Source organism: Scyliorhinus torazame, chromosome 2 (genome assembly GCF_047496885.1).
Source record: "Scyliorhinus torazame isolate Kashiwa2021f chromosome 2, sScyTor2.1, whole genome shotgun sequence".
Taxonomy (NCBI): domain Eukaryota; kingdom Metazoa; phylum Chordata; class Chondrichthyes; order Carcharhiniformes; family Scyliorhinidae; genus Scyliorhinus; species Scyliorhinus torazame.
Genome location: NC_092708.1, coordinates 373121884 through 373148379, shown reverse-complemented (window position 1 = coordinate 373148379; position 26496 = coordinate 373121884). Strand labels below are relative to the sequence as shown.

General features: G+C 43.8%; 1 protein-coding gene across 2 annotated transcripts in view; it reads right to left on the bottom strand.

The window, feature by feature from the left end:
• Positions 1-8739: 8739 nt before the first annotated feature.
• The window catches only part of trip11 (thyroid hormone receptor interactor 11), a 135357-nt gene continuing 117600 nt past the window's right edge, over positions 8740-26496 (bottom strand). For both annotated transcript variants that reach the window (XM_072493094.1, XM_072493102.1), the window contains 5 exons: positions 25549-25630; positions 22860-22974; positions 21267-21395; positions 18733-18880; positions 8740-17588 (listed from right to left, as the gene is read on the bottom strand). In XM_072493094.1, coding sequence (XP_072349195.1) covers positions 17374-17588; positions 18733-18880; positions 21267-21395; positions 22860-22974; positions 25549-25630 — 689 coding nt within the window. In that variant the 3' untranslated portion in view covers positions 8740-17373. The remainder of the gene's footprint in view (positions 17589-18732; positions 18881-21266; positions 21396-22859; positions 22975-25548; positions 25631-26496) is intronic.

Below are 26496 nucleotides of genomic sequence, written 5' to 3'. Positions count from 1 at the left end.
AATTGCCCTTAATGTTGGGTGGGGTTACTGGGTTATGGGGATAGGGTGGAGGTGTTGACCTTGGGTAGGGTGCTCTTTCCAAGAGCCGGTGCAGACACGATGGGCTGAATGGCCTCCTTCTGCACTGTAAATTCTATGATAATCTATGATTCCCGGCTTGGGTCACTGCCTATGTGGAGTCTGCACGTTCTCCCGGTTTCTGCGTGGGTTTCCTCCGGGTGCTCCGGTTTCCTCCCGAAAGACGTGTTTGTCAGATGATTTGGACATTCTGAATTCTCTCTCTGTGTACCCAAACAGGCGCCGGAGTGTAGCAACTGGGGGATTTTCACGGTAACTTCATTGCAGTGTTAATGTAAGCCTACTTGTGACACTAATAAAGATTATGTCCCTCCCATTCCAGTGCTGTGGTCCACATAGAGCTGCCCCACAGAAACACCCAGCGCCTCAGTCCCCAACAGCTAACCACCCCCCATCAAAGTCTGCCAGCCGTTCTCCGGTAACCCCAATCCCTCTCACCTTGCTCCAAGGGTGGCGCCATGCTGCTTCTTTGGGTTGGATGTAATCCCAGCCATGGCCACTATCCCCAATGGTGCTGCTGGATCTGCAGAGCTGGCAGCCAATCAGAGGGGGCAGGAGTTCATTAGCTGCCTGATTGCCACAAAATGTGGTCAGGACTCCCTAAAATAGTGATGCAGGGTTACCTCCTGCATGTTGGAGCGAATTATCCTGACAAAGGTCAGCCCTGCTGTGCCCCTACCGGTTGCTGCATCTCCAACACCACAACCGTGATTTCATGTCAAAAGTGCTTCACTGACAGCTGAATGCTTTGGGATATTCCCAGATCATGGCAGGCACTGTATAAATGCAAATGTCTTCTTTCTTATGCGTACTACGTGAGAATCAACCTTGGCATTCACAATCCCAAGAATCTCTCATCTGTGTTAGTAACGCCATACTAAACATGTCAAAATAGGAAAAATCATTAACATTTGATTTTAACACAATATGGGAACTGATGGCCAGCCAATTTTCAGCAATGACGCCTTGCACAATGTTTCAGAGCAACAATTTATCCAGTTGGAGCCTGTTAATCCAAAAACTGACTTGCCAGGAAATTCAGAGTCATAGCCAGATAAAAATCTTTCTCTGTAAATTTTAAGTATTTAAAATGCTTTTCAATAATACACCAAATACCTTACTGTGCATTAACTACAGTACAGACTGATAAACAGTTGTTAACTTTTTGGTAACAGTGTGTTCATCCCCTGCATGTTCTAATAGCAAATAGCATAGATTTAACATGAAGTTTCAAGTTAAAATAGAATTAAAGGCACAGAACGACCATGCTTGGGTCGCAGATTCTGTAAGAAGGGACTGATTGGAAAATGAAGCGTGTGTTAGAGTTCAGGCCTGGTGTCAAAACTGCACTTTGACCTGGTGTCTATTCATCTTGATTTGGCTGGAAGGAAAATGCTACTGATTAGGTGCAAGAAACTGTTAGAAGTTGCTGCTTTTGCCAGTGTTAAACAAAAAGATTGCTTCATGGTTTTGGAAGCCATGCCTAAAGCTCTTTCGGGTAACACAGCTGGTGGATTAGCCGGCTTATATAAAAACAACTGGTTGCAGGGTTATGGCCCTAGGACTGCCTTCCAGTGAGAATTGCTTGCTGCTAAAGGGAGCTGGTTACAGTTTCTTGGCCAAGGCTCATGATGGAGTACTATGGAATTAGTTTTATAAGCACAGAAATTCCGAAGCAGAATACCATTCAGCCCACATTGCTACTTGTGCTAACCCTAGCTCCACAATAGCAGTCTACAGCTGGGTTTCCGCCCGGTCAGGGTGACTCTCCCTTTAAAACTGGGCAGGTCCCAATTCTGGGATGCCCGACCATCGTTCCCAGGGGTTCCATTTTTCCACAGGTCGTTTTAAGGACACGGGATGGTTCGGGTCGCGAGCCAACGCCCTCCACTCATGGCTCTGAAGCGAGGATAGGCATGTCCGAGGTCTCCACAATTATCATGGACTCGGGCAGCTTTTCAAAGAGTTGTGGTTCACGTCACTTCAGGCTTCTCCTCATGTCCCGCCAATTCTAACTCCCGCTAGGTGCCTGGAGGGTGAACATCTAGCCCATCTTCTCCGATTACGTTCACCTGACATTTTTGCGACACTATTTCTCTTTGATGCATTCCATATTCTAATAGTCTTCCTTTGGATTATGAAAACCTGAAGAGGAGAATAAAAAATTTAGCCACTTGTCAACCATGGGTTAATCTGTAGCTTGTTTTTAAATCAGATGGCTGCATGGGTTCAAGTTCTATTCCAGAGAGCATAAAATCTAAACTTGTCTTATGAAGAGGGGTTGAGCAGTTCAGGCATATACTCACTGTAGTTCAGAGAGTGAGAGAAGATCGAATGGAGGTATAGAAGATGCTAAAGGGGATTGAGAGGGGAGATGTACAGCTGATGTTTCCACTTGTTGGACATTCTAGAACGAAAGACCATAGTTTTGGGCCAAGAGGTGGCATTTTTAAAACAGAAATGAAGAGGATTTATTTCACTCAAAGGGTCATGAATCAGTGGAATCCTCAACCCGAGTGCAGTAGATGTCGGAACACTAAACAAATTTGAGGAGATAGGTAGGTTTTTAAATTAGCAGCGGGATGAAGGTTAATGGGAAGTGGGCAGAAATGTGGCAATGAAGCCAAGATGATATCAGCCATAATTTGGCCCCTTGTGCCTGTTCCATGCGATAAGATAATGGCTGATCTGTTTGTGGTTCAAATTCCACATTCCCATCTACCCCCAATATGCCTGTAAACAATATTGCAGATAGTTGGTGATATGGCCTCCAACCAGCAAGTGGCAGTATAGATCCACCATGCAGTCTTGAGGCAGTGGTCAACTGACAAGGTACTCAGATACAAGTGCGGGCAGATCCAGTGATCTTCAGAAGGTTAAGACATACAGGAGGACAGTCATGCATAGTTCTAGGGGAGCACAAAGAAACTCCATGATAACTGGCTCGGTATCAAATTGTTATCTTACCACATATGCATTAATAAATATCCTGGGGGGGGGGGGGGGGGGAGAAGAGAAGGGGGTGGGGGGAGAGAACCGGGTTGCTGCTGGAATGGCCGGGGGGGGGGGGGGGGGAGAGCTGGAGTTGATAGAGGAGGTTGGGGCGGGGTTCTGCCGCTGTGGGGAACGGGTCGTGCGGGAGGCGCGGGCACGTGGCTGGCCTAGGAAGGGCTATGGCTAGTCGGCAGGGGAAGGGGGGTGAGTAGCCCCCTGATCCGGCTGATAACCTGGAATGTAAGAGGACTGAATGGGCCGGTCAAGCAGACCCGGGTGTTCGAGCACCTGAAGGATGATGTGGCCATGCTTCAGGAGACGCACCCGAGGGTGGCGGATCAGGTAAGGTTGAGAAAGGGATGGGTAGGGCAGGTGTTTCATTCAGGTTTGGATGCAAAAAAATCGGGGAGTGGCGATCTTGGTGGGGAAGAGAATGTCGTTCGCGGCGTTGAGTATTGTGGCAGACAATGGCGGTAGGTATGTGATGGTAAGTGGCAAGCTGCAGGGGGAGCGGGTGGTGTTGGTCAATGTATATGCCCCGAGTTGGGATGATGCGGGGTTCATGCGGCGTATGCTGGGCCGGATTCCGACCTGGAGACAGGGGGCCAGATAATGGGGGGGAGATTTCAACACGGTGCTGGGCCCAGCACTGGACTGCTCTAGGTCTAGGACGGGCAGGAGGCCGGCAGCGGCCAAGGTGCTGAGGGGGTTCATAGACCAGATGGGAGGGGTGGACCCATGGAGGTTTGCGAGGCCAGGGGCCAGGGAATTTTCATTCTTCTCCCATGTCCACAAGGCCTACTCCTGGATTGACTTTTTTGTCATGAGCAGGGCGCTGATTCAGAGGGTGGAGGATACGGAGTACTCGGCAATAGCCATTTCTGATCATGCTCCGCATTGGGTGGACCTCAAGTTAGGGGGAGGAGAGGGACCAGCGCCCGCTGTGGCGCATAGAGGTGGGGTTGCTGGCGGACGAGGAGGTGAGCAGGCCGGTTGTGTATAGAGAGGTACCTTGAGGCTAATGACAATGGGGGGGTGCAAGTAGGGGTGGTCTGGGAGGCGCTGAAGGCGGTGGTCAGAGGAGAGCTGATCTCCATTAGGGCACACAAGGAGAGGGGGGAAGGGGAGAGAGGGGGAGAGGTTGGTGGGGGAGATGGTGAGGGTGGACAGGAGGCATGCGGAGGCCCCGGAGGAGGGATTGCTTAGGGAGCGGAGTAGCCTCCAGGCGGAGTTCAATTTGTTGACCACCAGGAAGGCGGAGGCACAGTGGAGGAAGGCGCAGGGGGCGGTATATGAATACAGAGAAAAGGCGAGCCGGATGCTGGCGCACCAGCTTCGGAAGCGAGAGGCAGCTAGGGAGATCGGGAGAGTTAGGGATGGAGGAGGAAGCACGGTGCGAAGTGCGGTGGGTATCAATGGGGTCTTCAGGGACTTCTACGAGGAACTGTACCGGTCTGAGCCCCCACTGGAGGGAGGGATGGGTCGCTTCCTGGACCGGCTGAGGTTTCCTAGGGTGGAGGAGGGGGCAGGTGGCAGGGTTGGGGGCGCTGGTTGGGTTGGAGGAGTTGGTCAAAGGGATAGGGAACATGCAGGCGGGGAAGGCGCTGGGGCCGGATGGGTTCCCGGTTGAATTTTACAAGAAGTATTCGGACCTGCTGTTGGTAAGGACCTTCAACGAGGCAAGGGAAGGGGGGGGCTCTGCCCCCGACGATGTCTAGAGCGCTGATTTCCCTGATCCTGAAACGGGACAAGGATCCCCTACAGTGTGGGTCATATAGGCAGATCTCACTCCTAAATGTAGATGCAAAGTTGCTGGCAAAGATTTTGGCCATGAGGATAGAGGACTGTGTGCCGCAGGTGATACACGAGGATCAGACGGGGTTCGTGAATGGGAGGCAGTTGAATACTAATGTGCGGAGGCTCATGAATGTTATAATGATGCCGGCGATGGAAGGGGAGGCGGAGATAGTGGCGGCGACGGATGCGGAGAAGGCCTTTGATCGGGTGGAATGGGGGTACCTGTGGGAGGTGTTGAAAAGGTTTGGGTTCGGGGAGGGGTTCGTCAGGCTGCTATATGAGGCCCCGGTGGCGAGTGTAGCCATGAACAGAAGGAGGCCAGAGTATTTCCAGCTACACCGGGGGACGAGGCAGGGGTGTCCCCTGTCCCACTTGCTCTTTGCGCTGGCGACTGAACCCCTGGCCATGGCGTTGAGGAACTGGAGGGGGCTGGTGCGGGATGGGGAGGAGCATCGGGTGTCGCTCTATGCGGATGATTTGCTGCTATATGTGGCGGACCCGGTGGGGGGAATGCCGGAGGTGATGAGGATCCTTAGGGAGTTTGGAGATTTCTCCGGGTACAAGCTTAATATGGGGAAGAGTGAGTTGTTCGTGGTGCACCCAGGGGACCAGGAGAGGGGGATTGGTGAGCTCCCGTTAAAAAGGGCGGAGAGGAGTTTCAGGTACCCGGGGGTCCAGGTGGCTAGGAGCTGGGGGGCCCTCCATAAACTTAACTTCACTAGGCTGGAGGAGCAGATGGAGGAGGAGTTTAAGAGGTGGGACGTGCTGCCACTCTCCCTGGCGGGTAGGGTGCAGTCAGTTAAAATGACGGTGCTCCTGAGGTTTTTGTTCCTGTTCCAATGCCTCCCCATCCTGATCCCCAAGGCCTTCTTCAGGCAGGTTAACAGGAGTGTTATGGGGTTTGTGTGGGCGCAGAAGACCCCGAGGGTGAGAAGGGTGTTCCTGGAGCGGTGCAGGGATAGGGAGGGGGGGGGGTTGGCACTGCCTAACATCTCTGGGTATTATTGGGCCGCCAACGTGGCGATGGTGCATAAGTGGGTGATGGAGGGGGATGAGGCGGCATGGAAGAGGCTGGAGATGGTGTCCTGTGTGGGCACGAGCCTGGAGGCGCTGGTGACAGCGCCGCTGCCGCTTCCTCCAATGAGGTATACCACAAGCCCGGTGGTGGCGGCTACCCTCAAAATATGGGGGCAATGGTGACGTCACAGGGGGAGGTGGGGGCCTTTGTATGGTCCCCGATTCGGGGAAACCACCGGTTTGTCCCGGGGAGGATGGACGGAGGGTTCCTGAGTTGACATAGGGCAGGTATTAGAAGGATGGGGGACCGGTTTGTGGATGGGAAGTTCGCGAGCCTGGGTGAGCTGGAGGAGAAGTTCGGGCTCCCCCCGGGGAACACCTTCAGATATATGCAGGTAAGGGAGTTTGTTTGGCGGCAGGTGGTGGAGTTCCCACTGTTGCCGCCACGCAGGGTCCAGAACAGGGTGCTGTCGGGGGTGTGGGTTGGAGAGGGGAGGATCTCTGCAACCTATCAGGTGATGCAGGAGAAGGAGGAGGCCTCGGTGGAGGAGCTAAAGGGTAAGTGGGAGGGGTTGGGTGAGGAGATTGACAAGGGGACGTGGGAGGATGCCCTGGGGAGAGTGAACTCTTCCTCCTCTCGCGCGAGGCTCAGCCTCATACAATTTAAGGTGCTGCATAAGGCTCACATGACTGGGGTAAGGATAAGCCGGTTCTTTGGGTGTGAGGACAGGTGTGTTAGGTGCTCAGGGAGACCAGCAAACCACACCCACATGTTCTGGGCGTGCCCAGCGCTGGAGGATTTTTGGAAGGGTGTAGCGAGGAAGGTGTTGAGGGTGGTAGGTTCCAGGGTCAAGCCGGGCTGGGGGCTCGCAATATTTGGAGTGGCAGGGGAGCCGGGATGCAGGAGGCGAAAGAGGCCGGTATTCTGGCCTTAGCGTCCCTGGTAGCCCGGCGAAGGATTCTTCTTCAGTGGAAGGATGAGAGGCCCCCCAGCGTGGAATCCTGGATCAACGATATGGCAGGGTTCATTAAATTGGAGAGGGTAAAATTTGCCTTAAGGGGATCGGTGCAAGGGTTCTTCAGGCGGTGGCAACCGTTCCTAGACTTCGTGGCAGAAGGTTAGAAGATGGTCAGCAGCAGCAACCCGGCGGGTGGGGAGTTAGTTCGTTTTTCTTGAGTGGGCGCGTATATTTGCCTTTGTGTTGATGAAGGCTGTTAATTTATTATTTATGTCTAGGGGAGGAGGGTTCTTTTCTTTCTGTATTTTTCTGTTGATATTTTGTGAAAATCTGAATTAAAATTATTTTTTTTTAAAAATAAATAAATATCCTGGTTTGTCAAGTCACAAGCAGTTCTGTGGATTCCTTGCTAGACATCAAACACACCGATAACCTCCAATTTCATTGCCCACCAAGAATCCCTTGCCCACCAAGAATCCCTTGCCCAACAAGAAACTATCTACCTCCACCTTACAAATATTCAATGATCTCCGCCTCCGTTGCCTGCTGAGGCAGAGTGTTCAAAATTTGCAAAACATTCTCCTCATCTCTGCCCTAAAAGGGCGACTCCTAATTTTACAATGCCCCTAAGTTCTGGACTCACCCACAAGAGGAAACATCCTTTCCACGTCCACCTTGTCAAGACCATTCAAGATCTTGCATTCTTCAATCAAGTCACCGCTCATACTTCTAAACTCCAGTCTGTTAGTTAGCTAAATCTCTACTAGTGTTAATATATCACTCCAAAATTATGAACTCTTATCTTACGCAGTAATCTACTGTTCCTTACTGCTGGCCCAGAAACTCCAGGTCACAATTCAATGCCAGGACTTGTTGGCCAGGCAAGGAAGGTTCAACGGGCTGATATTCAGCTCGGGAATCCTACCATCACTTCCCCTCCATTATTTCCTAAAGAGTGAAAAACAGTGTGGGTGTGAAGATACATTTGAAACAAAAACATGCTTCCTCAGGTCAATTAATCAAAACACATCTGGTGTCTTGCATTCTACTACTTTGTAAGACAAGTCTATTTGAAAATGTAAAAAGCATTTAATTTTGTACTCATGGGCGGCATATGGCACTGTGGTTAGCACTTGACACCTACGGCGCAGAGGACCCGTGTTCGAATCCAGACCCTGGGTCACTGTCCGTGTAGAGTTTGCACATTCTCCCCGTGTCTGCGTGGGTTTCACCCCCACAACCCAAAGATGTGCAGGATAGGTGGATTGGCCACGCTAAATTGCCCCTTAATTCGGAAAATAAAAACAATTGGGCACTCTAAATTTTTTTTTTAATGTTGTAGTTCATAAGAGCAAATCTGACATTGCTTGTTATCACCATCAGTTACCCATCAGTTCTTTGGTGGGGGAGTTTAGTGACATCCGCAATCACTTCCAGACATTCCTACACATTTACATAGACTAGACTTTTCAACAACTGACTAGATGGACTGTAGTGGTCTTCCCGTTCTTGCACATTCCTCGTCTCTAAATATAGTCTTTTTTCCAAAAGAATTGCAGACTGACTAATTAAATCACAGCCGTTCTTTGCCAATTCCTAAATCAAATAAAAGTTATCCCATAAAAGGGTATCCCACCATCAGAGGCATTCAAAATAACTACTTAATGATGGACAGACAATATTATATTCTTTATTCTAATTCAGTGAGAGATTTATAAAAAGATAGAAAGCAGAAATTCCCACTGTTATATGTGCATATTAAAATATCACTAAGGTCCCATTAGAGCTCCCAGTCAGGATTTACATTTATTCTGTACCTACAGCAATCTTCCAGCTCGAAACAAAAACAGTGTCAGCATCAAAATATTCAGAAATCAGAGGCAGATACAGGCAATACTATGCAAATTAATATTTAATATACTATGTACATTCTTCATAAAATGGCAACAGCAGTTGCTTCAGGTACCTCTTAAAACAGATTATGCATCATTCAACAAACACAATGATCAGAAATAGCCCATGGCACCACATGCGCAGAACTTGTCAAACAGTGGGCAAAACAAAAATGGCAGTTTTGTAAAAACATCATTTTATGTAAAATGACTATGCCCATATCCTGCAATACCCAATACATGTTAGCATTAAACAATATCACTAAATTTCCATCCAATTCAATTTTGCAGTAAAAGCACCGACACTCAAGCCAATTTGTTTCATTACATTATGCTATCATTGCACAATGTTGTATCTACAAAGGTAATGCATTCCTTGCCCCCAGATCAAAAAAGTATAGAGTCTAATCCCTTTTAAAGCATTAAACTTTAAGATTTAATACTGTGGGCATATACACGAGAGCTTGCATATGTTAAAATGGTTAGTATTGCAGAAGCACAAATTAACAAAATAATTCTTTGTGCTTGTTGAGGAAAGACATTTGTTTAGGGGAAATGGAAGAGTTCTGACTTTACAGTAACTGTGGGCATCCGAGTCCTCCAGGTCAACCTGAACATCAGCGTCTACAAGTGTCCCCCCTTTCACCTCAAGCCCCAACAACATGCACTGAAACAGAAAGTGTACGCAATGAGGAAGTACAACCCACTCATGAATTTCAATCATTTGACAATTTAATTAACTTTTAATTTAATTTTTTAATTAATTTATTAACAATTTAACAGGTGTCTGAAGTGTTCATTCCTGGTCCCATGCCCAAACATAATGGAACCTATCATTTTGAATTAAGGTTGTTGCGCGACTTTTCTACTGTGGAGACAGTAGACAGGTACAGTAGTTGGTATACTGGCTTAATTTAACTTGTAGACAAGCAGAGGTTGTTCGGTGAGAGAGAGAGAGTTCAACAGGAATCAACATATTATTTAATAATTTTTAACAAAAACAGTTCTTACAAGTAATGGCTGAGTGCAAAACGACCTTTGATGTGGCAGTAAATGCACTTACATAAACAATTTAAAAGGGAGTCGTCCCACAATTTCATTTATATGGGTCAACATTGAACATTTTGCTGGAAACGCAATCCAGATGACAGGTACAATAGCAGATTGAATATTAAATACAAGTTGAGTAAAGCTTTATCTGTAATCCACAAACTGAATGCATCCCCAAAACACATTTTTTGAACTCATCGGCCTTCAGCACTGAACTCCGGTTGTTTGTCTGCACGGTTTACCCTACGATTTTCATGGTGAACGCGTCAAAAAGAAAAATGTATTTCAGGTATCCTGTATTTATTATTCAGTATGACATCCTACTATTCTAGCCATTTTATTTACTTTTAGACTACAGCTAGCCTAGGTTTAGGCTATGGCAATGTTAAGTTCTTGTGCAGAATCCAAAATACGGAATTATCTGAAATCCGAAATGCAATCGGCCCCCAGGGTTTCGAATAAAGGATACCCCGACCTGTACGGCGAATGATAAAGATTTTGTAAATAATGCAAAGTTTCGCTGTCCTATAAACTGCCCCTTCCTTTTCTAATTTTTCTGTGGATGTGGATGCAAGGTAAAATTTAAGGAGAAATCAAGGTGATTGATGTCTTATTAGCGTTAAAAGCAAGACCTATTAACAGCTGCCCAACTGGTCTGAGTCATATTAATGCAAGCAATCATTCATGAGGATTAGTAACATGTTACTCAGGTAGTGGATATTTTTTTAAATGTCTGGTTGCTTCAGATTAACACCCAGGCCCCTAATGAATCTGCACATCCATCTGTTGAGCAATTAAAATTGCATTTGATTAAAACCATTAACCCTCTGCTGTGATGATACACCATAGTGCTAATATTTGAGCTTTATGATTAAAGTGCACATGGTAATTATTTTGCATTGTAAACCATTCCCTAGTTTCCTTGCCTTTTAAATACAAAGTTCAGGAAACAATTTCTTCTACTACGCCAGTGATATTTCCATTTCCCATACCAGTTAATCACTGAAAGGCCGCTCATTTTCAAATTAACTCTGTGTTGCAAACATGTAGCTGATAGAAATTAAACACAGACTGCCCAACAAGTCTGAGATTGGCAACTCTCAAAACTGTATTCTGCCCAACAGCCCTGAGATCTGCGTTCCTAATCACTCCACCAGTATGTCCTCAGCTGCTTACACCTTAAGCTCTGGAATTCCCACTCTACGCTGCTCACTCCTTTAAGATGCTCCATAAAACTCTTTGACCAAGGTTTTTCTCACCTGTCCTAATGTTTCCCTACGTAGCTTGGTAGTAAATTGCGTTTAGTGACACTCCTATGAAGTGTCTTGGGATGTTTCACTGCAGTAAAGATGCAATGTAAATACAAGTTGTTGCCAATTGTGAAAGGGGTGTTCCATCCGACTCTACCATTCAGGCCCTGCCTTAATTTTACCCAATGGCATTCATTCATTTGACCCTCGATTTGCAATATGTTTTTTTTTTATAAATTGTTTTTAAAATAAATTTAGAGTACCCAATTCATTTTTTCCAATTAAGGGGCAATTTAGCGTGGCCAATCCACCCACGCTGCACATCTTTGGGTTGTGGGGGTGAAACCCACACAAACACGGGGAGAATGTGCAAACTCCACACGGACAGTGACCCAGAGCAGGGATCAAACCTGGGACCTCGGCGCCGTGAGGCAGCAGGGCTAACCCACTGCGCCACCGTGCTGCCCTTATTGTTTTTACAATATTTGGCTTAGCATATGCCCCCAGTCAATACCCGGCGCAATTGCAACACTGTATTAATGGTATTGCACACATTTCTTTGGATTGTTCACACTAGCTAGTTTGACATGCACTTTCCATGGATCTACAATCTGACAGTATGAAGCTCAATAGAATTGAGAGAAAGAGACAGGTTGACTGGAGTGAAGCTATCAAACATTTTTAACACTTAGTTCCAACAAAAACACACTGTAACAATATTAAACATACTTCAACAGTTGAAGAGTAAATATATCCTTTATAAACAATTCACAAAGTAGTTGTCCCACAAATTCCTTTTTGTCGATAGAGCAAAATGAACATTTTTTTCCAATTTGCTGGAAGCACAATTCAGCTGTAAGGTATAATCACCGGGGACAATAAGAACAGCTTGCTACTGACAATGGCAAGTACTGCAAACATGTGCACAAAGGAACTTCAAAGTATAAAGCCATACTTATATTTAAATAGGGAAACTGAAAAATCAGAATAAAGAGGCATGTAAAGGCGCAAAGAAGAAATAAAATTGTGACACATTCACTGTCCTGATAAATGGATTGACAAACAATTAAATTATACATTAAAATGTTCACTCTGACTGACCCTCCCCTTATCTTGATGGTGTCTCAACCTTGATCTGGTTGGTGCCCTTCCAATATCTCATCCAAGTGGGCATTGCTCTTGTGTCAGAACTGGTAGCAATGTCAGGAGATGAGTAGATTACGTGGGGCTAGGGTGGAATTTCAAGCTAAACCCAATCATGACCTGACCAATGTGCACACTTTAACTGAGGGCCAAAAATATTGAGGCCAATTGTAGCTATCCACTACTGCCCAGCGCTAATCTAATCTGGGCCCTTCTGGTCAAGGTGGCTCGGCATTACATTATTTAGTGCATTTATCCACTGATCCATTAAGAAAAATGCTCATCTGGAAGGCTTGACAACAGCACTGGACTCAGTATGTGTAAATACTCAATTCATTCAGAAGCATCCAACCTGTTATTTGAACACTGGTCCAGCTCCAATCACTTCACTATATTGCAAAGCGTTTAGTTACACATTTCTAAAGCTATACCAAATCAGCCCAATAAAGTGTCTCAATCCCAACTTCAGCAAATCATCCAGTACCTCACAATGGATGCTTTAGTTTCTCTAAACTCTCAACTATTCTTGTTGGTCATTAAGAGAGAAGCTAATACTAAATTATGGGTATTTGAGAGTAAGAAAGAGGGCAGCACGGTAGCACAAGTGATTAGCACTGTGGCTTCACAGCGCCAGGGTCCCAGGTTCGATTCCCCGCTGGGTCACTGTCTGTGCGGAGTTTGCACGTTCTCCCCGTGTCCGCGTGGGTTTCCTCCGGGTGCTCCGGTTTCCTCCCACAGTCCAAAGACGTGCAGGTTAGGTGGATTGGCCATGCTAAATTACCCGCAGTGTCCATAAGGGTTGGGAGGGGTTATTGGGTGGAAGTGAGGGATTAATGTGGGTCGGTGCAGACTCGATGGGCCGAATGGCCTCCTTCTGCACTGTATGTTCTATGTACACGTACATGAATCTGAAGTCACTTAGTCAATAGACAGGCAACTTCAGTCTCAAGGGTTTAGCACTGGTTTTGAACATAGATCCAGCTGGTAAAATTATATTCTTTGTGTCATACACATTCTTGACAAGTCATCCTTCATCTAAATTCTCCAGCCTCACAGATAAACATGAATATACTCTCCAAATTTCAGTGTGTTGAACTGTGAGCTGCCAAGATAAGATCCACAGAATCCCTACTGTGCAGGCGGCCATTTGGCCCATTGAGTCTGCACTGGCCTTCGAAAAAGCACTCTACCCAGAGTTACAATGCGTTCCAATGGGAAGGTGTAGTAAAAGCAATGGTGCTCTATTGGAAGTCTCCCAGAGAAGCTACAAGAATGGTTGGCGGCAGAAATAGGTCAAGTAATATAACTGGTCTTCTGAAATTAATATGAAGTTCCATTGTTGAGAGACAGTTTTATTCTGAGCATGACCCATGCTACACTGGAATTAGAAGCATCGGATGAGAACTTTTAAGTACAAACATAGAATAGTATTGTAATGTCCTGCATGCTTACCATCGTACCTTCGACAAAAATTACAAAGGAGTTCCCGGGTGGGTCAACTGATTGTGTTTCACCTTTATAAGTTTCAGAGTTCAAATTTACAGGCTCAGCGATGGGTATGTTGAACCCAATATTGACAGCCGAGAAATGAAAGAACACCTTTCATGATCTATCGACATCTCAAGTGTTAAGTCAATGAGATGCTTTTCTGAATTGTATTCACTGAAAATCCAATAGCCAATGTGTGAAGAGCAGGGCACAAAAAGCAGCAATGAGATAAAACAGTTGTTCACCCAAATCCTTTGTTACTTTGGTTGAGGGATACAAATTGGCCAGAATACCTCGAAAACTCCCCTGACTCTTAACTGTGGAATCTGTTATGTCTAATGAGAGAATATAATTTTATCATCTCATCTGAAGGATGTAATCTCCAACAGTACACTACTCCTTCAGCAATGCTCTTAAGAGTTAACCTAGATTATATGCTGGAGTGGAATTTAAACCTTCAAAGTGTTAGCGAACTCTAGTCAGTAGCTCTTTCATCTGAAGGTTGTGGATTCAAGTTCCACTCCAAATGCTGAGTACAAGAATCTGGGGTGACTCTCCAGTGCAGTACTGAGGGAGCGCTGCACCGTCACGGTTGCTGCCTTTCAGATGAAACATCAAACCAAGGCCCGATCTGCTTTCTATGGTGAACATAAAATTTCCCCATGACATTGTTTCAAAGATAAAGAAGTTATCCCCTCTTGTCCTAGCCACCATATATCCTTTGATCAACAACCCAAAAAAAGACTATCTAGTCATTATCATATTGTTGTTTGTGGAAGCTCTGTGCACAAACTGGCCGCGGTGTAAAACGTCACAGGACCACCCAAGGTGCTATACAAATGCAAGTCTTTCTTCTGACTAAAGGTGCAATCCAAAGCTGACACCACCTCAAAGAAACTTGGGCTCATACACAAAATCAGGCATCACATCACCCTTCTGGGTAGCATTCAACTTTAACTACTATATAACATTTCTTTTTTTTTTTAAATATAAATTTAGAGTACCCAACTATTCTTTTTTCCAATTAAGGGGCAATTTAGCGTGGCTAATCTACCTACCAGGCACATCTTTGGGTTGTGGGGGCAAAACCCACACAAACAGAGGGAGAATGTGCAACTATATTACATTTCTAAAACAATAACTTTAACAATCATTTATTTCATTTCATCTTATCTTCAATGATCTAATATAAGGAAAGCAGCGTAAATTTTATGAGGCCGATGATGCTCTTCACCTGCACAGGTTTGATTTAAAATTCTAGTCTACAAACCCAAACAGGATTCTAACCCCAGGCAGAACGTATGGACAGCACTGGGAAAGCTGTGGCACTGTTGGCAGCCCACGACAGTCACCATATTCACTTACAGTAAAGCAATAGACACTCGACCGAGATAAGAGAAAGCCTCCCGCGGTCATGGAATGACAACCAGAAAACAAGTCACCACTCTCAGGAGAAATGGAGAAAAATGAACTCAGAACCTCAAACAGGAAAATAAAATTAGTTTGCATTATTAGAGTTGCAAATGAGTTTGAAAATCACTACTTTAGCTTCATTGATCTTCAGAGGCCCGAGGAGTTTATTGCGTCTATCCTCAAATAATAATAATAATAATCTTTGTCACAAGAAGGTTTACACTGCAAATTAAGTTACTGTGAAAAGCCCCTCGTCGCCACATTCTGCCGCCTGTTTGGGTACACAGAGGGAGAATTCAGAATGTCCAAATTACCTAACAACACGTCTTTCGGGACTTGTGGGAGGAAACCGGAGCAACCGGAGGAAACCGATGCAGACACGGGAAGAACGTGTAGACTCCGCACAGAGAGTGACCCAAGCCGGGAATCGAACCTGGGACCCTGAGCTGTGAAGCAACAGTGCTAACCACTGTGCTACCACGCTGCTCAGATTCTCTTTTGATGTTAAATAACTCAATTGCACAATACCGGGAAAAATACCCAACCCCAAAGCTGAGGATTAACTTCTCTTCAGTTCTGACCACGTTCTCACATTTTGACGCAGACACAGAAACTCCCAAGTCATGTTAATAAAGAACCTGAACATTTTTGGCAAAATTAGAGTTTGCTGTAATGAACTTTAATATATCCAAGATATGGCGCTGCTTAGGCTAACCACAATATTACACATTAAATCCGGGATGGATAACTGAGAACTTAAACAACTGCTAAAAATCTGCAGATGTAGGTCAAATAGAACACAAGTTGTGGAAACAGCAAACAATTTATACAAAGAGTTCTGTTGTAAGCTGCCGATTGCTGGCTCTCTCACTGATACAGTGAGATTTAACTAGAATAATGTACAACAGAAAGGCCTGGAGTGACTCCACAGTCTGAGGTCCAGAATTGTACAAATTATTTCAACAGAAACAAAATACAAAACGTGACAAATCATCAGACCAACATCGTCTGCACACAAATTACAGATCCCATGGCACTAACCTGCATCAAACACATTAAGATTATATTCTCCAGGCATGATTGAAGAAGATTGCTACTCTTTATCCATGCAGCTGAACTATCTGCCCAAGTTATTTATTCCCATTTTTGTGCTCAGTGAAATCTGTTGTACCTTTGGGATTCAACTGAAAAATCTTGTGCTTCTGAACACCAGGCCACTAAAAGCGCAAACCATATCCACTCAGGAAATGAAAAAAACAACCTCAGAGGCACATCTTGGGCTGAGATGACTTCATCATCAAATAAGAACATTAATTTCAAGATTCACCCAAGTGCCTTGCAGCCAAATTCCTGACAGTTCAAAACTATAACAAAAATCCTCATGGGCTACAAGGCCTTTGTCTTTATAATCATGGTTAATTTCTAAGGATTTTATATGGAATTCATCCATTCGCAACAGGAAGAGTAAAAACTTCCTTGTTTAACCAATGTTTTTGTTTCTGTTTAGATTCACAATTGCTTAGCAGACCTATTTTTTAATTAAGGGGCTTTATCTCCAAATCTCTCGAACCTCCTGGAGTAGGTGAGGAGTGGGGATGGCAGAGGTAATCACTTCATTCTTCTCTCAAAACAAAGGAAAAATGAACCATTGTGAAGCTTGGCCACCACTGGTGCTACCTTGGTCAAATAATTAAATGCAGCAACAAAGAGTAAAATAAACCATTTACCACCATGGCAGGTACCACATACAATAATAGTACAATAACTTTACAAGAGGCAGTCCAGTTATAGTAGGCTTCAAGTATGCAACACTGCAATTGTATTTCTTTGGAATTCTATTGAAGAGATTTTATTACCCCCCCACCCCCAAGAGAAGATTGTATGAAAGTCCATTACTGTGTACAGCTTGCGATTATAGAAATCCCAGTAGGATTATGAAGAGATACTGAAACTCAGCAGCATCTATAAATTTATTTTGAACTGTAATTATCCAATACAGATCTCAGTTAAGTGCCAGATATCCTAAGCTTACCTCGCGTGCTCAGTACAAGTATTCGGAATTATGTTTTTTTGAGAGGTGGAAAACGTTCTACACCTTGAGCCAATCCTTCCCCAAGTGGGTTGTGGGCTGGCATCCTTGCACCGCATGTTTAGCTTGCCTAACTGAAAGCAGCGCATTTACCGGGTATAAATAACGCTTGGGAGACTTTGCACACCCTGCAGAAGGCCTCTCTGTGCTGGTCAATAGTGTCATTTCACTTTAAAGTGCTGTAGTGGGTTGCTCCAGTTTTTTCACTGTTTGAGGAGGTCTTTAAGTACAGCCCCCGCACTGGAATCTGGAGACACTGGAAGGGGCGTGAAGGTGGGAAGGGCATTGGAGATTGGTTTCATGAGGAGATGGGGGGCCCCAGCACCACTAGAGGCTGATGTGATGAGAGGGATGGCGGCAGATCGCGGAGCCAAGAAAGGATTGGAGTCAGATTTTTTCACTGAACCTTCTGATGGACCTGCAAATAAAATTCAACAGCATTACTCATGATTACTTTGCCAATTAAACAAGATACTGAACCAATAAATAATTTGTACTGCACACCTAGCTGCTGATGCTGGGACTGCAGTAATATGAACATTATTACTCTACACATATTTTCAAACACTTAAGTAACTGGATAGTGCCACTGAGCTCTGGGCTCCAAAGTGCCGCAAATCCAGTTAATGCAAACTGCAGACTGGCCAGTATAACAAACCAGATGGCACTCGGCATTGGAAAAAGTCAAAAATGGAAACTCCCGGGGCTTGCCTTAAAACTTTCTGCTTGGTAACCAAACATTCGGACAAATGGCTTTGTTGTATTAGCTGTCATCATCCAAACACACAATTTAAAAACAAAGTTCTCTGTGTTCACTGAAAGGGCACAATAACATTGTCTTTTGCTTTAGATTTACATGGCATATCATTTTCTTATAACAGATCGGCAAGTGAATAAAGGAAGCATTCAAATCATTTGAAATAAAGCACAGAATGAAATGGCACAGAAGGCCTTTCAAACCCACTGCCTGTGCCAGTTCTTTGGGAGGAGTTATCTTATTAGTTTCACTCCCTGGCTCTTTTCCCATATACCTGGAAACCTTCCGTCTCAAATATACATGCATGCTCTGAAGAACACTGGTGAATTTCAAGGGCTTGTTTCAGAGTGTGACCACATTGCATTGGATACACAGCAAAGAAAGAGACCGCCAGCCCAGGGGAGCCTCCTTCCACCTCTCTTCACCAAATCCTGCCTATTCTATTCTTTTTACTCTCGTAATTGCCTGGCTTCCCCTTAGATGCATCTCTACCATTCGCTTCAGCTACTCCATGTGATAGTAAGTCCCAAATTCGTATCACTCTTTTAAGTTAAGTATCTCCTGAATTCTCTACTGGATTGATGGTTGATTATTTTATATTCATGACCCCTGCTTCTGGTCTTCCCCACACAAGTGGGAACATCTCAACATCTACCTCATCAATATCACACTTCAGTTTTTCCCTTTCTAGAGAAAACACCTTTATCCCCAACATTGATACTTGCAATTCTTTGAAGATCTGTACCCCTCTACGTTTTAATATTAACAGAAGAAACATAGAATGTAACAATATGAATGCCTGTACCTGCAGAATGGCCAGGAATGCTATTGGATGGCTGGCTGCTTCCAGAGGGGGCTCCAACTGAGTGCATATCGTAAACTGGAAGCTTTAGAGGAGGAAGTGAAGGTCGAGATTCTACTTCCAGGAACTTCACAAACATTTCAGAGAAAGACTGTCAGGAAAAATGCAGAGAGATACCTGATGTGATAATGTACTTTACCAATGCGGAAGCCTCCATTACACAAACCATGCTGGTCTCAATGAATCCATTTTTAACTGGCTTGCACACCTGAAGATTTACTTTGATTCGTAACAGAGGGCCATGCATCGGAATCTCAATAACCAGAGATTTTGGGGAGGCCATTTGCCCCATCATGTTTGTTCATTTACTTCCTATCTCAGTTATCTACTTTAATCCCATTTTCATTCTGCCCTTGTGCTGCTTAATATGTTTCCTCATGCATTAAATTAATCCCTTCCTAAACCTCATGATTAACTCAGACACCCACATAATAATGAGGGTGAATTATATAAGTGTTCCATCGGTAGCAAAGAATCTTGGGTCACAGTGATGCTAAAAGAGGTACCACATAAATAAAAGCTCTTTCCATACTTGCAAATTGAGAAATGTTGCCTTTGTCTTACTTTCTTGAATTCGCACCCGATACTCCTGCACAGCTCTCTCTCCCTTGAAAAACTTTCAAGATCCATCCTTTCAATCGGATTGATAATCAGCTCTCATACTTCGCGCGACTATGGCTCAGCGTCATTCATTGGGATCTTGATACAATTCTAATTCATTAAGGTAGCACATTCCATATTGTAAAAAAGTCTTAGTTTTTAAAAATTCAGCGAGTTGCACACAACATTTCCTCGGGTGTTTTCTGAGCAGTAGATCTATGGTGGTGGGGAGAAGAGCTGGGGGTGAGTGAAAGGATGAAACAAGAGATGGAAACAGAGAAAACGGGCGGCACGGTGGCACAGTGGTTAGCACTGCTGCCTCACGGTGCCGAGGATGAGGGTGCAATCCCGGCCTCGGGTCACGGTCTGTGTGTTGTTTGCACAATCTCCCCGTGTGTGTGGATCGCGCTCCCACAAACCTCCAAAAGGATGTGCAGGGTAGGTGAACTGACCACGCTTAATTGACCCCTCGGGGAAAAAAAGAATTAGGTTCTCTAAATTTATTTTAAGAAAATAAAGAAAAGAGATGGCAACAGAAAAAAGGGATCGGCATCAGGTTTATGGTTCATTTCCAGTATTGGCACAAGTGGGGCCGGCCTTGCAGGGAACCCGGATGGCGGTTGTAGCGCACCACAATCCATGACTCGCACCATTGAAGACTGCCCCCTGACAAATTCAGTGGAGGGCCCGGAGAGCTCCATTTAGCCACTGCCTGGCTTGGTGATTGCTACACACGCTAAGAAAGAAATTCCAGTAGACCAAAGCTGGGCTTTCAAGGGGGAACACTGCCACCTATCTTGAAGATGCAGCTGTGAGGTCTGAGGTAAATGCCTAACTGCTTTACCAGCTGCGGGGAAATTACCAATCTTGGAAAATGCAATCAGAGTCCAGAGAAATAAATGAGTGAATTGGAGTGTCACAGATAGGTACAACCAAATTACAATGATGGAAAATTCAACAGAAAGTTTGTGGGTGGACAAGACTAATGTTACACAATATTATAAAAATGAAAGGACTTGCATTTATATGGAGTGTTTCATCAACTTAGCTATTCAAAAGTGCTTGCATAGCTAAATACTTTTGAAGTGCAGTCACTGCAGAAAAATAGGCACAAATATGCACTCCCAATAAGGAAGGTAGTCACAAAATAATGAATCTATTTTCAGCGATATCCATTGAGGGATAAATGTTGGCAAGGAAACTGGGGAAAATGGTCCTTCTGTTCTTTAAAAAGTGCTAAGAAAATTAAGATTTCTTACAATATGGAATGCATTACCACAATGAACTGCAACTGTATAACGCCTCCAATTTAGAAAATGAGGCGAGATCTTTTGCAATCCGCCTGTGAGGGCTAGCAGGTCTTTGACTTAAATTCTTATCTGATTATTGTAGCTTCGACAACACCAAGCTTCTTCGGCACTACACACTGAAATATCAGCCCGGATTTTCTGTTCAAGTGTCTGGAATTGGACTTGGACCTGGTCAGCAAGTCAACGTTGACATTATAATTTCACTGCTGCTATCAGAAAATAATACTGTATATACATGTGACAATTATTAAAATTGTTCCCATGCATCGGCTGAGTGCAGTCCCTTATAATGATCACCATGTAACATGAAACCTTACTCCAAGAGTTCAAGAAAACAAACGGTCCCAATTTCTCAAATCTTTTTATGTAACTGAAGTTCCTGATAACCATTCTCATGAATCTTTTCTGCACCTTCTCTTAACAACTTCACATCCTTCCCAAAGTCCAGTGTCCAGATGTAATTCTCCAGATGAGGCTGAATTAACTTTGCATATGCTTTGGCCCCTATACTGCACATTTTTAAAGTCAGCAATGAATGAAGATATATGAAAAGCGAGCAGAACTTACACTGTTGAAGATTGTGCGCTGATTTGGCCTCTGGGGAGTACTAGGGAAACTTTGGGTTCCACTAACTCGGTTAACGCCAAGCCAACTGGTTACCCATCCAGTAACACCACGATTCTCGCCATCCAAGAGCTTGTAAAAACATAGCACACAAGGTATACATTTAAATGTAAAACTATTACAACTGAGCGACCGAAAATGCAACCATCAACTTTACCTGATTTCGGTGTCTGCCAACTTTAAGAGCATGGAATAGGTTCTCTTCTCTAAAGTAAATAACAAGTATCTAGCAATGTGCATAGGGCTAAATTATAAGTTAACCAGTTGCTACATGAATAAGTGGGAAAATATCAAATATGGATGATTGAAAAATGTGGACCCAAGGGCTGATTGGAGAATGGATGTTATTTTTTTTTAATCCTTTGAGGGGAATATTGTGCTATTCTGTAAAGAAGGCTGTGTGTTGGTGTAAATTATTTAATTAAGCTGGAAAAAAGATTAATGGAAACCATTTGTCTGGAAGAGTTAAGGGAAAAGGAGTAAAAGTGCTAGAAGCATGCATTTGTCATTAGAATTTCCTGGTCAAGTGGTTTAGAAGTAAATAGGCTAGGTTTCAAAATTTGCATGAGGAGATAAAAGGCATTCTGTTGTTTTCAGGTGATAAAGCATTTTACTTCCCTTTGAAATTTATCAGCCTTGCATTTTTCAGAAGTAAACAAGGGAAGGTTATTAAATTTTACTTGATCCCAAAAGTGGGGACAATAGAAAAGACCATTTTTAGATCTTGGAAAAGTTGAATTCAAAGAAGTGCTGAGGACAATGGAATTGAATATGAATGGGGAAAATGATATTCAGAGGTGTTGAGAGTATTTGGGTTGTCTGTGTGAGCAAGGCCTGCTGGAAACAGCTCTGGGTTGGGAGAAGATGAGAAGTTCTAATCAGCCATCCAGTGAAGCCAGAGAAGTTCTGGCCTGCAAAAATTAGTCTTGTTTCTTAAGGTTTCTTGGATTTCCACTGCAGAATGGAAGTTCATCTGAAAGGTTGTGTGGTAAATATTATTAAAGCTACTGCAGTTTGGCTTGGCAATATTACTGCATTCATACAATTAAACATCTATACGGGATTATTACCTGGATGGTGCTTACTTGTGGGTCTGGCCAAGTAGTGAGTCTTTTGGGGAGGGGGGGGATATACAATGCAGGCATATACTGCTCAGGAACTGTCTCCTGATTCTCAGCAGACTGAAACCAGAGTTCCTGTCTGGCAACTTGTAATGCAGTTATGGTGTTGGTGATAGCATTTCCAAAACACAGAAATCAAGCAGAATTTTCACATGAACTTGACTTTCATAGGAATGTTACATTTGGAAGAGGAGAAAACTAGAAAATACAGCATCACTGAAGATTTGGAATACCAAAAAACGAAGGTTAAACTAAGAGGTCACAGTTTGCATTATTTTAGTAGGTAATATATTACAGCATAAAAACAAAAAGAGCAGTATCCAGGTTGGAATTTTGGTTTCAAGAAAACAAGTCGCTCAAATATCTTTCAATTTTACTAACTGCATTGGAAAGAGTGGTGATCATTTCATCATACCTGACTGATCTCTTCTTTCTTTAATTCCAGAACACATCCCAAAAGCCGCATTGCTTCATTACGTTTGCTCTTTGGAGTATGGAAGTAGCCCACAAACAAATTTCTCATCAGGACCCTTCAATAGAAATGGGAATGGCTTAGAAACATGAACACAATAAATGACAGGCCCATACTTGGGTTGGTTGGCATGCGCGATAGCAAAACCTTCAATGACACTTCTTAAAAATACACATTCCAAACATTGCAAATTCAGCTCTTGAATTTAGGGGTTCAAAGTTTTTATTTAAGTGATCAAAATTGTGTTCAATGGTCACCTGCTTTATTCACTGTTCAATATTTGCTTCAGGACATTTCAATAAATATATAATCAACTTTTAGTAGATATTCACCTGCTGTGTGAAATGAGGCTACTGCTGACCATTTTAACATCCCTGCAAATTCCTCAGTCGCTTATGGTTTAATAAATCCAATGGTCTGCTATTGACCCACAGATAATAGGCTCCCAGATTCAACCTCAAAGCTGCTGATCTCAAATGAGACAACAATAGAGAGATCCAACTACTGGCCTAGCAATCACTGGTGTAAAACAGAGAGGGTGCAATGGTGGGAAGCAAGAAATCAGCTGGAATTCTCACTCAATGACTATCCTTTAACCCCTGCTTTAAAGTAGGAATGCGTGAACATTGTGTGACATCGGGATATAGCTTGAATGTATTGAACTCCATAGATCAATAGTAATTGGCAGTCTGTGTGTGTAGGCTCACAAATAGAGGCTGGCTGCTTTAATTAGGTAATGCAGAGTGCAGTTAACTATAACATCATGAAGCAGAAAGCAGAGTTGCCAACTAGCACAGATTTTCCATAATTTGGACATTCTGAATTCTCACTCAGTGAGAATAGGCACCGGAATTTGGTGACCAGGGGCATTTCACAGTAACTTAATTGCAATGTTAATGTCAGCCTACTTGTGATAATAATAAGCATTATTAGAATTTTTCCCACTACCGATGTCAGGCTGACTGGTCTAGAATTCCATTTTTTCTCTACCTCTCTTTTGAAATAGTGGGCTTACATTAGCTACCATCCAATCTGCAGGAATTGTTGCAGAGTCTACTGAACCTTGGAAGATAGCCACCAATGCATCCACTATTTCTATGGCCACTTCCTTAAATACTCTGGGATGTAGATCATTAGGCCCTGGGGATTTTTCGGCCTTCAATCCCATCAATTTCCCCAACACCATTTCCCTACTAATACTGATTTCTTTCAGTTCCTCCCTCTCACTAAACCCAGTGTTGCCCAGCATACCTGTCCTCCTTTGCTGATTTCTAAACTGCTCCAAATCCTCAGGTCTGCTGTTTTTTCTGGCCAATTTGCATGCCTCGTCCTTGGATTTAATACTATCTGTAATTTCCCTTGTATGCCATGGCTTTGTTACCTTTCTCATTTTATTTTTGAGCAAGAAAGGAATGAACAATTGTTGCAGTTCACCCATGTACTCTTTGAATGTTTGCCATTGCCTATTCACCGTTATCCCTTTAAGTAACGTTTCCCAATCAATCATGGCCAACTCGCGGTCATACCGTTGTAGTTTCCTTTAATTAGATTCAGGACTCTAGTCTCAGAATCAACTATGTCACTCTCCATCTTGATGAAGAATTCTATCATATTATGATTGTTTATCCCCAAGAGGCCTCGCACATCGACACTGCTAATAATTCCTTTCTCATTACACAATATCCAGTCGAGGATGGCCTATTCTCCAGTTGATTCCTCAAAGTATTGGTCCAGAAATCTAGTCCATACACACTCCAGGAATTCCTCTTGTTCAGTATTGTTACTAATTTGATTTGCCCAATCTATATGCAGATTAAAGTATCCATAATCGCATGTGTATCTAATTTCATGTTTAATGCCATTCCCAACATCACCACCACAGCTTGGGGGTCTATATGCCACCCCCACTAACATCTTTTTCCCCTTGCTGTTTCTCAGTTCTACCCATACTGATTACACATTGTTGGAGCTAATATCCTTTCTCACTATTGTGTTAATTTCCTCTTCAACCAGCAATGTAACCTCGTCACCTTTTCCTTTTTGTCTGCCCTTCGTAAAGACCGAATACCCCGGTCCAGTGATTACCTGAAAGTCAAATGTTTCCTAACATTTTTCTTTCTGATAGTAGGACCAAAACTACTGTTACATTTCAAATTGAATTACTTCAATCCTGAATTATCATAAATCTTCTTTTATTATAATAATCTTTATCACAAGTAGGCTTACATTAACACAGCAATGAAGTTACTGTGAAAAGTCCCTAGTCGCCACATTCCTGCGCCTGTTTGGGTACACAGAGAGAGAATTCAGAATGTCCAAATTACCTAACAGCACATCTTTTGGAACTTGTGGGAGGAAACTGGAGCACCCGGAGGAAACTCATGCAGACACGGAGAACGTGCAGACTCCACACAGACAGTGAACCAAGCCGGGAATCGAACCTAGGACCCTGGCGCTGTGAAGCAACAGTGCTAACCACTGTGCTACCGTGCCACCCATTATTGGATGATATAACTATCAGCCATTCGAGGTGCGTTGTTTGCTGGAGCATGGCCACATTATGACTGCAAACAATCTATTCAATAAGTAAACAGCCAGACATTCCTGGGGGAGAAAATCGATCAGTGCTTACTTGTCAATTCTACCTTCACTGTTGTTGACCAGGTTCAGTAGTTTTTTCTGAGCATCTTCCAACATGTCGTGTTGGGCCACAACTATAAAAGAAATACAAAAGATTCATGGAGGGAGGTTTCCTTTGGGTCATTTGCCAGTAGAGGAAATGCCATTTAATCAAAAGCACCCCAGAAGAACTCAAGTGTTTCAGTCCTGCACGTTACCCACATCGCCTCTGCTCTGCTTTGTTGAGTTTCAACAGTTCCAGAAATGCAGTCGATGCTGGTGAAATATTCCAAGGATTGGGCCATTGATTTGAAGATGGGAATGAGAATTTCAAAACATAAACATTTGGCCTCTTTTTGACAGAATTCAATCAGATTAATGAGGCAAATCTGTTGTTGATTAAAGTTATGCTGGGATCCTCCAATAACTGTCAGCTCTACCATCCTTTTTCTCCAATGTTCTTTTAACATTGTTAATAGCACCTTTATCAAGCTCATCTGCATCTTATGCACGCACTAACTCTCCTAGTAGTTATTGGCTTTGTACCAAGTGGAACGCTTCTTTGAGAGTCATTTTAACAACATTAATTTGCACACATATAGTACCTTTGACATAGAAAACAAACCGGAGGTTCTTCACAGAAATATAATTAGAAATAAAAGGACACCGAGCTCAGGGAGGAAATATTGGAAGGCATGACATAGTGTCATCGGAATTGGGTTTAAACAAGGGTCTTAAAGGAGGACAGCAAGGTGGCGAGATTTAGGAAGGGAATTCCAGAAATGAAGACAGGGTTGTCAATGATGGGCAAAGGACTAATATGCACAAGCCAGAATTAAAGGAATGCATGATCTCTGGGGTTTTAACAGTGGGAGGAAAAAGTTCAAACACCCGAGTGATGGGTGAAGGGAATTTTCTTTGTGAAGTCCCCCTCCCCCACCCCAGTTAGGTTTCAATTAGG